We start from the raw sequence: 12,053 nt of genomic DNA, 5'->3' as shown, positions 1-12,053 counted from the left end.
TCTGGACTGACACTCAGTGCAGACACCAGGACTACACCAGTACCAATTAAGGCACCTTCCTGTTCTGATCTTGTATACTGAAATGAAGAATGTGGTGTCCAGCATTTTACATTTCTCATTAAGGCCGGTATCACTTCCCAAGACTACACAATTCAAGCTGTATATTACCTGTTTTAAATCTATACAACCTATTTTATACTGTCAGCATTAAATAGCATCAGCTACCCGAATACTTATTCTCAAATGCAGTAGAGGATGTAAGCACGTCAGGACTGGATATCACTAAAATGGATGCTTTCAGATATTCAAAGTCAACATGCATACTAACTTCATCACTTTTTTTGTCTAACAAACTGAACATGGACAGAAATCAGCAACTCCAACCTGTTTCTTCCTCAGACTCCAAGAGTTGCTCTGTTTTCTTGCAGCACTCATATCACTAACCTGAGATGGAACATCTGTGATAAAAAACATGCAAGTAATAAATGCACTATAATCCAGTACTTGTCTATTCAGTAACACAGGATTTATTTAGCGAAGCTATAGCAGAATTGCACCCTAAAAAACTAGAACCCCAGATAGTGCTGCTGCAACTCAGATTTTGGCACTCCCCCAAAATGAGCTCCTCTCCCAGCCCTGTATGCACAACGATCTGCAGTCAGGTTGGAAGACAGAACTGCTTCTAATTAATGAGGGGAAATGGCTTCAACCTTAAAGAGGGTAGATTTGGGTTGGACATAAGGAAGAAGCCTTTTACAGTGATGGTGGTGAGGCACTGGAACAGGTTGCCCAGTGATGTGGTTGATGTCCCATCCCTAGAGTCTAAGGCAAGGCTGGATCAAGCCCCAAGCAACCCGATTTAGCTGTACGTGTCCCTGTTCATTGCAGGGGAGTTGCACTAGATGACATTTGAAGGTCCCTTCCGACTCTGAGGATTCTGTGATTCTAAGAGTGCAGCCTTGGCTTTGCTTGACAGCAGCACTGTACCACAAAGTGGTGAATGGGAGAACTGACAGTCTGCATAGCTTTAAATGGTAGTTGTGGAACGTAGGTATGAAGAGCATTTTACATGAAGACAGACTGTAAAACACAAATTCACTTCATTGTAAGTGTATCTATAGGTAATGCTTTCGCCAAGAGAAATATTTTAAGAAGCTGTAACAGTTTGATATCTTTGTGCTTATTAGAGCTGTGTGCTCACCAAAGAGCATACTTTGGTACTACAAATCCATGATCCATCTTAAAACTATCAGTGTTTATTTTAAAATCACACTACAACAGACACTGAACCTCCCCAGAAGTCCAGCTAGGCTCAGGCTTAACAGGTAAAAGATACTACTCTCACTGAGAGAAAAAGACACAAATGATACATGAGGTGTTTTTGAGATCACAATCTAACCACCTCATACATAATCTAAGCATCTCGTGCCACTATATAGAGGAAAATTTCCCTGTGATAAAGGAGAAAGCGCTGCTTTCAGTGCTTGTTTCAGCCTCCCTCTTAGCTGCCTAGTAACCAGAACCTCCTTAGAGGCAGCAAAATTAACACAGCCCAAATTCCTAAGAAAAAGCAATTCATCTCAAGTTTTATGCAAAAACTGTTTTGTAATCATGAAGAGCGTTCCCAAGCCTATGATTACCCAAGACTTCCACAGTTGGTACAATTCCTAGTTTACTCACAATAGTCTGGTCTGTAAGAGAAAACATTGCTAAGATTCACACAATTTCACAGTTTGACTGCATTTGTACTACACGTGAGTTGCAGCAATTCTTGCTTACATCAACTAGCTTCAGAATTGTACCAAGATCTCAGCTGAGCTGCAATAGCAGCCACAATCAAAGTCAACAATGGCTTTGTATGACATACAAAAACTGTCTAAATAAATATTTAGAATACAGAAAATTGTGCACCACAAAAAAACCCAAACAAAGCAAAGTGCAAAAGTTTCAGGCTCTTGCAGTTAAGATGCAAACACTTGTGAAAACAGTGCACTTGTGACTGTAAAGCTTCTCTCTGCTTGAGTGGAAGTTCTGCTTGGCTGATGAACATCTGAATGGCTTCAGAAGATTAATTAAATAATCCTATAGAAAACACAGTTGTTACTTAATACTCACAAAATTAGTAATCCTCATTATGAATATATGCTGCATTCAGTGTATGTATTTGGAATTAATTTGGCAACTGTGACTTCATCTGAAATATCACTCCTTGCATCAGAACTGTCCAGATTTTAACTGTGGAGGGATTTATGAATTGAAGATCTCCATTTATTCATTGCTAATCCTCTGGTGCTCTTATTCCACTATGAAGATAGAGCTTTCCAAGAAAAGTTACAGAAATGAAGAACTATATTACTGACCAGAAATTCAATCTTCACATTTTGCCTCCCTCACCCCCCAGCAAACCATTGGCAGCCCTGAGAGGACCAGTCAGGGTCAGGGATGAAGCTGCAACCTGCTATTAAATACACTGTGCTGGATATTCCTGGGGTTAATCCCAGGAACAAGAACAATCATCAGAGAGTTTGGAGAAAGTGAAAACTATGAAGATTCACAACCAGTTGGGCCCCCACCACTTCTGGAGAGTGGAACACAAAATGCTGCATTTGCAATATCCTTTACTCCAATACCTCAGGTATTACCTCTGAATTATTCTGATTTCTAAGCAAACAACATCAGCATCACACACACACACAAAGGTGGATATAATTCCCATATTCAAAAGCCCAGCTATGCTGCTTTGGGTCTAGGCATTACAATTGAATTGTAAAAACGAAGCAACAAAACCTCCCAACGTGCGGATCTGGGCCATCACTTGGCCTCAGAGCTGTTAACTGTTATCCTTTCACTGTACAGTAAAATACTCTGCAAATTTACCAACTACGAACACCAACAAAGAAATACTGACACTGTACTTTTCCTTTTTTAAACAAATATTACAAAATTGAATTTATTGAGTTTCACACAAGATGCACTTATAAAATTGATACAGAATGTCATTCAACAGAAAAAAATGAAAACAATTCCAAGCTTCCTTTAGCAACTGCTAAATAATTCAGAAATAAGATACACCAAATTGACAGATAATCTGAATTTCAATATGTGAACATCTCCAATTAGTATAAAATACATCAAAAATTATGGATTTCACACGTTTTTCCAGAACAAATCATTGTTTTTTTTTCCTTCCCTGAACAGCCACCAGAGTTTGGCCACTGCACCATCCACTCTCGATAGGAGTGGAGAGGTTGACAGACCGGAGCAAGAAGTTTCCAGCAGAGCAGACTGCACTAACCTGTATGGCAAAGCCACCTCATTACCAGGTCTGCTCGGATACCTCACAATTCTGCACTGTTATCTCCATTTTGCTAAACGACAGCAGTCCTGCAAATTTCAGGGATTAGCATATACATTATACTCACATTTTATATTCATCAATCAAATAAACTCCAGCTTTTCTACGAAACACTGTGGAACAGTGAAAGTTAAATGTTGTCATAATTTGTTCAGCACTGAAGTATTTGTATGATACTTTTCCTTGGAAAGAAAAACGGTACTTAAGTACCTAAAAGGCATTTGAAGTTAATGCTGTGTTTTAACAATAACGTGAAGAATTTATCATTAACCACAAGGTCTCTTCTGAGGCTTAAGTTTTGATAGGAAATGCAATTCATTCTTGGTTTCAGGTTTCCAAACTGTATTTCATCAACTCTCCCACAACTGCTCCTCACACCAGAAAGTAGGATGCACTGTAAAGCTTAAATGCACTTTATAGAGTTAGTTCATCTATGTGAGTTTGCCTAAAACCAATCCTTTAAAATGGGTAATTCTGATTTGATTGTCAGTATGTGCTTTTACAAGCATATTCTCAGGCAAGTTAATACACAGATGTCATCCTTAGTAGTTAAACAAACAAACAAAAAAAAGCAGTATAATATTCTTCTCTGTTGCATCAGTGCCATTCATACAATCCCAAATAACAGTCATTCCTCAACATATACATGTACTCCCCTTTATTTTTTTTCCTACAGCAAGAAAAAAATCCTGAGCTTTTAAAAATACTTTTATAAATAATTTGTCTTGCAGGACACACAGCTGAACACAACAAATGATTATACTTCATATTTGCCCAGTTAAGCAGGACCTTCATTGTATTTTGTATCTGAGATCTTTCCTGGGTGCTTGGTATTTAGATAAAATAGTATGCAGTAAATCTTTTATTTAACAGCAAATTTTTATTCTGATTAGTTCAGATATACCTTGAAAAGATTTTTCTGTTGATAAGAATAGCTATCCTGACTTAATGTTTTATGTGCCAATGCTGAATGTTGAAATAAGCACAAGTATTGAATTCTGTTTGCAGATGTTTAATAAAACAAGATAACTGGAAAGGCAAGCTTCCTGTCATGCTGTCATACGCTTCCAGTAGTATCTTTACACTGAAAGAACCTTCACAAAAAGTAGTATGTTCTGGAAGCGTGGTTTCATAATGCTGAACAGGATTATGCTTTTTTCCCAGTCTATTTTCCAGAGAAGTGATACTGCAGCTCTGCCACCAGGCTAGAGACTCATGATCCACCACATTTTCCAAGAGGCAAGTTAACCTGACCTGACGCCAAGCCAGGATACCTGTAGAAAGAAATTAGTATTTTTTTTTTCCATTAATAATTTAAGTTTTTAAATAAATATTTATGTGCCTTTTTGGGCAACTGTCCATTCTGGTAGCATCTTCTGTCCAACAGCTCAGTATCCTCAGCACATTGATTAAAAAAAAGCTTAGTCAATTCTGTTTCCACAAATAGTAAACCTGTCTATCTCCAACAAGTCTTTCTTTGAAGACCTATGTTTTAATTCTGAACTCTCTTGGCTTATATCTTTTTCTTCTCCATCAGGAGTTGTCAGGAATTGATCAGAATTGCTTGTTACAAGTAAAGACGGCAGACTGTCTTTCTGATGCACAGGCTGATTGGTAACTGATGTAGATCCATTTTCATCTGTGGAAAACCCTGTTGGAAGAGAAGACAATTACAAAGATATACGGATACACCTTTAACACTGAAGTTCATCCAAAGCTGTCCTGAAAAAGCGCAATCTATCAAAGAAGCAGATATGACAGAAGAATGCTTTGTGGAAGTCAGGTAACTACTAAGCCACTCTCTTCTTAGTTTTAACATAAGTAGAGTGATGAACAAAAAATGTTTTTTTCTATATGGTAAAGGATAAAAACTGAATTCTAAAGAAGTTTAGATAAGGAGTAAGAGCATAAGCAGATGTTTTATTGAACCCTTTTGTATGTTGACTCTGCATCCTCGTGCAGTCTATTTTTGTTTGCTTCAACAAGAAGATTTCTAACAGTCACTGTATGAGTCACAACTACTCTCCACTGAGATAAATAAAAGGAATCTCTGTGGAATGAATTAGATGTGCCTAATCCTCTATATATGTACAGTAAACCTGGTTTCTCTTGGGATGATTATTAAGTGACTCATGCAGTGCTATAAACTTCAATAGCAAAGGATCTCAAAGCAGTACTACTAGAGCTATTTTTATTCCTGCCTCTTACTTCAGTGGAATTGATTGCTTGTCCTAACAACTTAGGATACTTAATGAGTAATAGCTGCATACTATTTCCACCTTTTGTTGAACCAAAAAATATTAAAATGCATACACAAGTAACAGTGAAGTCAAACTTCCCTATTCACTCGCCCCTCATAACTGAGTAAAGGAATCTGAAGAAATCTGACCAATGTTGGGAGTGCTGCAAAATGATCCAATGAAAAATTATTTGACAGAATGGCAGCACTGTGCAAATTATTCACTCAAAATAATTATTACAAAAACTTTATTCTATATAGCTCTATACAGTATCCTATCTACTGCTTGAAGGTAAAGGAATACCCCTCACAGTATTATGCTAGTCAAAGGTACTAAGCTTTCCTCAAAAAAGGGGAGAAGTGTTTCCAATGGTAGATCTTTGTTACAAAGGTATTTTCTGCCCAAGAAGCTTCTGGAGAAAAGCTGACTTACATTATAGGCTGATGAAAATTAGATTCAGTTAATTTATTCATTACCTTACACTTATTCTAGTAAGAAATGAGTAGAGAGAATATATGGAAAAGACTTGGTAAGCGAGGCACAAGGATTAATCAATACTGCAGAGTTCAGCAGTAATGATACAGACACACAAGCTGAGGAAGGTGAAATCATTCTTGAATGTATTTGAGGTTTCTAATACATACAGAGCTGCAAGAGGGTATGAAACACTGAAATGACTGAAAAATTGAGCCTCCCCATCACAGGTGGAAATTAAGAAAATCCAAATAAAATGAACTGAAACTTTTTAGTTGCTACTTTTAATTAAAAATTTGAGGAAATAAGCATCTCTGCTGACTGACCTGGTAAAATTCCTGCTGTTTCAGTTAAAAAATAGTCTTCAGGATTGATTTACTCTAAAGTTTAAGGGTCACTCTAAGCACAGCTCACTAAAACTCATATCCAAGTGCAGTCTTACAATGTTTAATTAAAACATTAGCATCAGAATGATACAGTTCCCTAATGAAAGGCAAGAGGCGCTCAGACCAATTCCTATCACATTCTTTTACACTGAAACTAAAGCAGCTCTATGAATTTAAGCTATTTGGAAATGTCTGCACCATGTTTCAGCCTGATGTCACTTGACACAGCTGAGATAAAAGGAATTGTAACTGAAGCACTGACAGATTATTAACTCTGCTATTGCTGGCGAGTTACTCTGATGACTTACATTTCAAGCTGTTCAAGTCTTTGGCAAATAAAAGAGTGAACACAAACACATGACTGTTAAGATCTCTAGGGCTCTCACTGAACTCTACACAGAAGAAGATATACAATCCAACTCTGCTGACTGAAACAATGAGAATTTCTGTTTTCTTCTATAACTTGTCACAGGAATATAATGTAATGCCTCAGACCAATTACTTACCAACCACTAATGCTGAGGATCTATGTGTGGAAGCAACGCTGCACATGCTTAAAACAAGGTAGGTAAAGACAAGCTGAAATTCCTGTTTAGATTTCATAAAGCTTTTCATTCATGTGTTCATTAGAATTATAAATAGTTATGTCTATATTGTATCATGCTTTACATTAATTTCCATAATGAATGGAATGCTTCTTTATTAAGCTTCAGCACTACCAGAGATTGCATGTAAATATTTACTTGTGTAGCATTGACATTTTTTTTTTTTTTTTTTAAATCACCTCCATTGTATCAGGGTAGGATTTTTTTTTAATTAGAACTGAGAGTATTTACAAGCAAAGGATGATGTGTGATGTGTGAAGTAAAGGTAATTCATTCTATTTGCAGACGTGCTTACACCTGTGATATTGTACAATTAACTGGTTCAGCAACAGAGCGTGTGAAAACAGTAGCACACATCTGGTTTAATACTGGATTTAGTTTGAAAGTTATTTTCATTACAGCTGAAAACAGAACGAGACAGTCAAGCTTACCATGGGTAGATTTAAACATGCTTTGTGGTTTGCCAGCTGGCTTCCCTGCAGAGGTACTCGGGACAGGATTGAATAATTTCTCCTCCATTTTTGCTTCCTTTACATACTGACATGATTTCCCCAGCAATACAATACTGTTAAGGACTTTTAGGGATATTAACCTGGATAAATAAAAGGATTTATTTAAATACAAGCATTATCAAGTATTAATATATTAAAATAACTGCATATCATTACTGCTATCTTGGAACAATTAGCTCAGAAATTAAATCCTTTAGCAGTAAGATCAAAAGTTAATTTGCTTTTCTTAATATTTTGTTTCAGGCTCAGCGTGTAAAAATAACTTTTCCCCCTCAGAAGACATCTAGAAGAAAACATCAAGTTTTACAGAATGACAGGAAATGCTAAGCCATTTAATGCATCAAATATTTTAACAAAGAATTAAAAAGGGCTCTCAGCAGAGCAAGTCCAAGGTAACTGCATTAGTGTTAAGTCTGTAACCTTAAGTGTACTCAGACAAAGACTGAAAGTGGACTTGGAAACAAGATGACAAATATCCAGCATCCATAAATTACAGATTAATCATTCAAAGTCCTTTTTGGTATGACAAAAGACAGCTCATAAATTTCAGCAAAACCAAGGGGCAGCATCACATTCATGGCAGTACAGAGAGCCTATGGCAGATTCCTTTTCTGTTATCAATGATTTGTAGCATGGATTTCAGTACAAATTTGAGAATATGTTTACTATGAGCACTGCTAACAGACTAAAAGGAAGATGTGAGAATAAGTGAACGTTCACAGATGAAAATCCATAGAGTGGTTTGACTGCTTAATCATTAAGAAGCCAAGCACACTTAAGCATCAACATCATCATCTCTGACTGCATTAATGTAATCACAGTTTGTCAAATACAGAAAACAAAGTACATCACATTAAGGAAATTTTATGTAATGCATTTCTTTTTAGAAGAAATTTAGAGAAATGAGAGAAAAGTGTAGATCATTTCAGTACTGAGAAGAAACATTTTAGTATCCAAGCAACCACAATTATCTTATACAAGCTGAATAACATGGCTATAATTTTAGTTGGTTATCAGGGCAGATTTTGTAGAAATTGAGCTGAGAAGTTCTCCTATTTTTTTTAATCTATCCTATTGAGTTTAAAACTTTAGAAAAGTTTAGATTTAAAAAAACAAATGTAGAACTAATGTGTTTTTTTTTAAATGTATGCTTTTGTCCAGAGACAGTAGGTATTTATACCATGTTTTGAAGTAATGAGGGAAACTAGAATGTGTTCCCGCTTTTCAATAAGAAAAAAGTAAACCTCAAATTTACTTATTCCTGTGGAGTAAAAGTTTAACTTTCTAATTATAGGCTTGAACACAGCCCAACAAAATGGTAATGGTCCAAACCTCTAAAGAAAGCCCTCATTGTTGCCTCTTCCCCCATTCTACAATTCTCCCTTGTTCAACCAAATGTACTTGTCCTTGACTGCATACTACAGCTTCCCCACAGACTAGCAACTATGCCTTCAAAGAACAGTGTTTTATCCTGTATGTTAATCACTGTACTTTTTTCTTTTCTCCATCTTCCTAGCTACAAAGACACACAAAATATCAGGACAGGAGCAGTGGAACAGTAGGAAAAAAACCATTCTGCAGTATAAAGGGTCTGAGCTTAGTATATCACAGCTGAATGTGATGATCAGGGGCTAGTGCTTTAGGGGGAATATAATGTATTCTGGGGAAAAACTTCAAGTATGATGCTTGATAACTTCCTACCTATCCTACATTAAAAAGAAGGGTCACTACACTGATGTGCCCTGGACACATCAGACTGAGTTCTATTTCTATTGGCTATCGGGGTTACAGTAGATCTAAGAGTCTACCTACATTAAAAAAGAAGTCATCCCATTTTTTTCATAAGGAGCTGTAAAACAGAAACCTGCTCTTACAAAGTATCCCTGAAGAACTTCTGCCCCAAATCTAAGTCTTTCTTCCTTTAGTAACAAACACAACTAGGTGGTGTTTGGAACAGGTATTCCCACAATGCTATTGGCAAATATGAATAGTCATGCTTTGAATTATCATGTGTGTTACTTCAGGACATCCAGAACTTCTCTGCACTGCAGGAATTTGAATCACTTCTTCATGGTCAATTTTAGGAGGAGCTGACTGTTCCAAAATCAGTCAATACTGGGAGACAACAAATGCTCACACAATTCAGCTTTCCTAGAAACTGGCCACACCACAGTCTGTACAGCACAGACCTTAAGACAAGCAAACTGGACTGGATTTAAAGCACAACTAAACGCATCTCAGAATTATGTGCAGAGCAGTGAGCATTTAAGAATAACACAAGTGTAAACTGACGAGACAGTGAAGGGATAAATGCAGGTCAGTGATTTTATTTTACTTATTAATTTTTTTTAATTTTTTTTTTCTTACAAAAATTCTAATTGTGACAGGACAGAATATTCGTTAGCCATTATTACTTACTGGCCCCAACCCTCTTAGAAAGATATGCCTCAAATCTTTCACTTACACATATAGCAACTACATAACAAGAAACCATGCATTTAATAACCAGAAAACAGAACTCAGGGTCTGCTTTGAGTGCTTAAACTGCTGGGCATATTGCATCTCCAATTCTTTTTACAAGAAGTTTCATCCCTTCATATTCAATTTCTCCTTTTACGACAAGAAAATGCCACCCCACTGCATAAAATTCCTTCCACTATCTTTCCATTCATTATTTTCACTATTAAATTGCTTATTGAAGGCTATAATCTTCAAATACATTTACTTAGGGACTAATCTTTTTCAAACTCAGCTTGTTAGCAGAAGCATTTTACATATTCCTCTATTCAGCATAAAATGTGTTTAATGTATAGCCAGATGTATCAACAGAAGTTTTTTTTTTTTAAACCATATCTGATTACATAATGCTAAGTACTTTCTGATTGTGTGCATTTACTTACCCACAATAGAAGAGCACAACACAGACATAGGCTAAGACTCCTTGTACTTTTATTGAGCTCGTTATGACTCTCATGAGCTGTTTTAAGGATAAAAGTTAAACAGTTATAGCATGCAGCGTACAATTAACAGAGTATTCTAACAAACTGCATATTGGGTAAATACAAGACAAAAATAGAAAAAAAATGCTTTAATAGTAATTTATTCTAACATTCCCCTTGACAGTGCTGACTACTCAATAATTTGGTTTAAGTAAATACTATACCAGCATCTAGATACAACTCTGCTTTAGCAGAGTTCCCTACAAAGGGAAGAGGATAGACTTAGACTACATATTAGGAAAAGATTCTTTACTATGAAGGCGGTAAGACACTGGAATAGGTTGCCCAGAGAGGTTGTGGATGCCCTCTCCTTGGAAGCATTCAAGGCCAGGCTGGATGAGGCTTTGAGCAACCTAGTCTAGTAGGAGGTGTCCCTGCCTACAATAGGAGAGCTGAAACAGGTAAGGGTCCCTTCCAACCCAAACCATTCTATGATTAGTGCTTATTAGCACTAGCAATGATTTCTAGTAAGGTAATCAATCAAAAAGCATCCCTAAAAATCAAGAACCAGAAGGTGACTTAATAATCAAGAAGCGCTGATGCAGTAAAATATTTACAGCAGCATTTCACAATATATGAACATGATGAAAACAAGCTTGTTTTGTGGACTAGGGATATGAATCCCAAGTTAGAATGACAGAAGATCCTGAATTCTGTTTTTAATGTCAGTATTTCACAGTTAGAGATCCAACTTAGCAAAATGCTTCAGTTTGTATTAAAATCTATTACTATCAAGGATAACATCGAATTAACTTGAAAAAGGCATTTCAATTCTCCCTGGATGTGCTTTATTAATTTTTACGATTATAGTTTTTTCTTTTTTAAAAATCCTGGATAAGAAACAGGCAAAGCTTGTAAATAGTACTTCCCCTCCCCCATCTCTACAGAAAAACATTACATTTAAAATTAATTCACAGACAGTCTTCAAGGGAAATCATGAATTAACATTTGCAAAGTAAGTACGTGTTCCCACTATCATAACTGCTGCTTGTCTACATGTGCATAGGGTAAAGTCACAGCAGCTATTTACAGAAAACATTGTGTAATAGTTAATTCAGCACAGACAGCACGTGGATGCAATTGCAATAACAAAGTGTTTCATTTTATAGTAGCATGTCCATGTGACAAGGTCAGCTCCTTCAGAGCCACGTATGCAAGAACAGCTCAGAAGTCAAGTGCCTCCAAGAAAACAGCTACTGAACATACTATTACAGGGTCAACAACAACAAGGACTCCTGTAAGAACCTATAAAGTCCAGCACATTACTGCTAACCTTCTGGCAACCAGCTGCTTTGACTTTTCTGAATGAATGAACAGGATACTTGCCAAAAGAAATAGATGTTTAATAACCACAGATGTACTTTAACTCCACCACAGCAATCCAAGTGCTGATGAGTGCTGATAAGTTCTACAAATTTAATATGCATTCAGCTTTTTATGAAAGGCTGATACTCACTATTTGTGAAGCTCTAACTAGTATGC

General features: G+C 36.5%; 1 protein-coding gene across 3 annotated transcripts in view; it reads right to left on the bottom strand.

Annotated features, from left to right (window-relative positions):
• Positions 1–2,923: 2,923 nt before the first annotated feature.
• Positions 2,924–12,053, bottom strand: part of TAPT1 (transmembrane anterior posterior transformation 1) — a 69,293-nt gene continuing 60,163 nt past the window's right edge. For all 3 annotated transcript variants that reach the window (XM_090139642.1, XM_090139641.1, XM_031588404.2), the window contains 3 exons: positions 10,473–10,549; positions 7,492–7,652; positions 2,924–5,006 (listed from right to left, as the gene is read on the bottom strand). In XM_090139642.1, the coding sequence (XP_089995768.1) occupies positions 4,777–5,006; positions 7,492–7,652; positions 10,473–10,549 (468 nt within the window). In that variant the 3' untranslated portion in view covers positions 2,924–4,776. The remainder of the gene's footprint in view (positions 5,007–7,491; positions 7,653–10,472; positions 10,550–12,053) is intronic.

The sequence above is a fragment of the Phasianus colchicus genome, chromosome 4 (genome assembly GCF_987193195.1).
Source record: "Phasianus colchicus chromosome 4, bPhaCol1.hap1.1, whole genome shotgun sequence".
Lineage (NCBI taxonomy): Eukaryota > Metazoa > Chordata > Aves > Galliformes > Phasianidae > Phasianus > Phasianus colchicus.
Note: the sequence above shows the minus strand (reverse complement) of the source record. Positions and strands in the feature narration are given on the sequence as shown.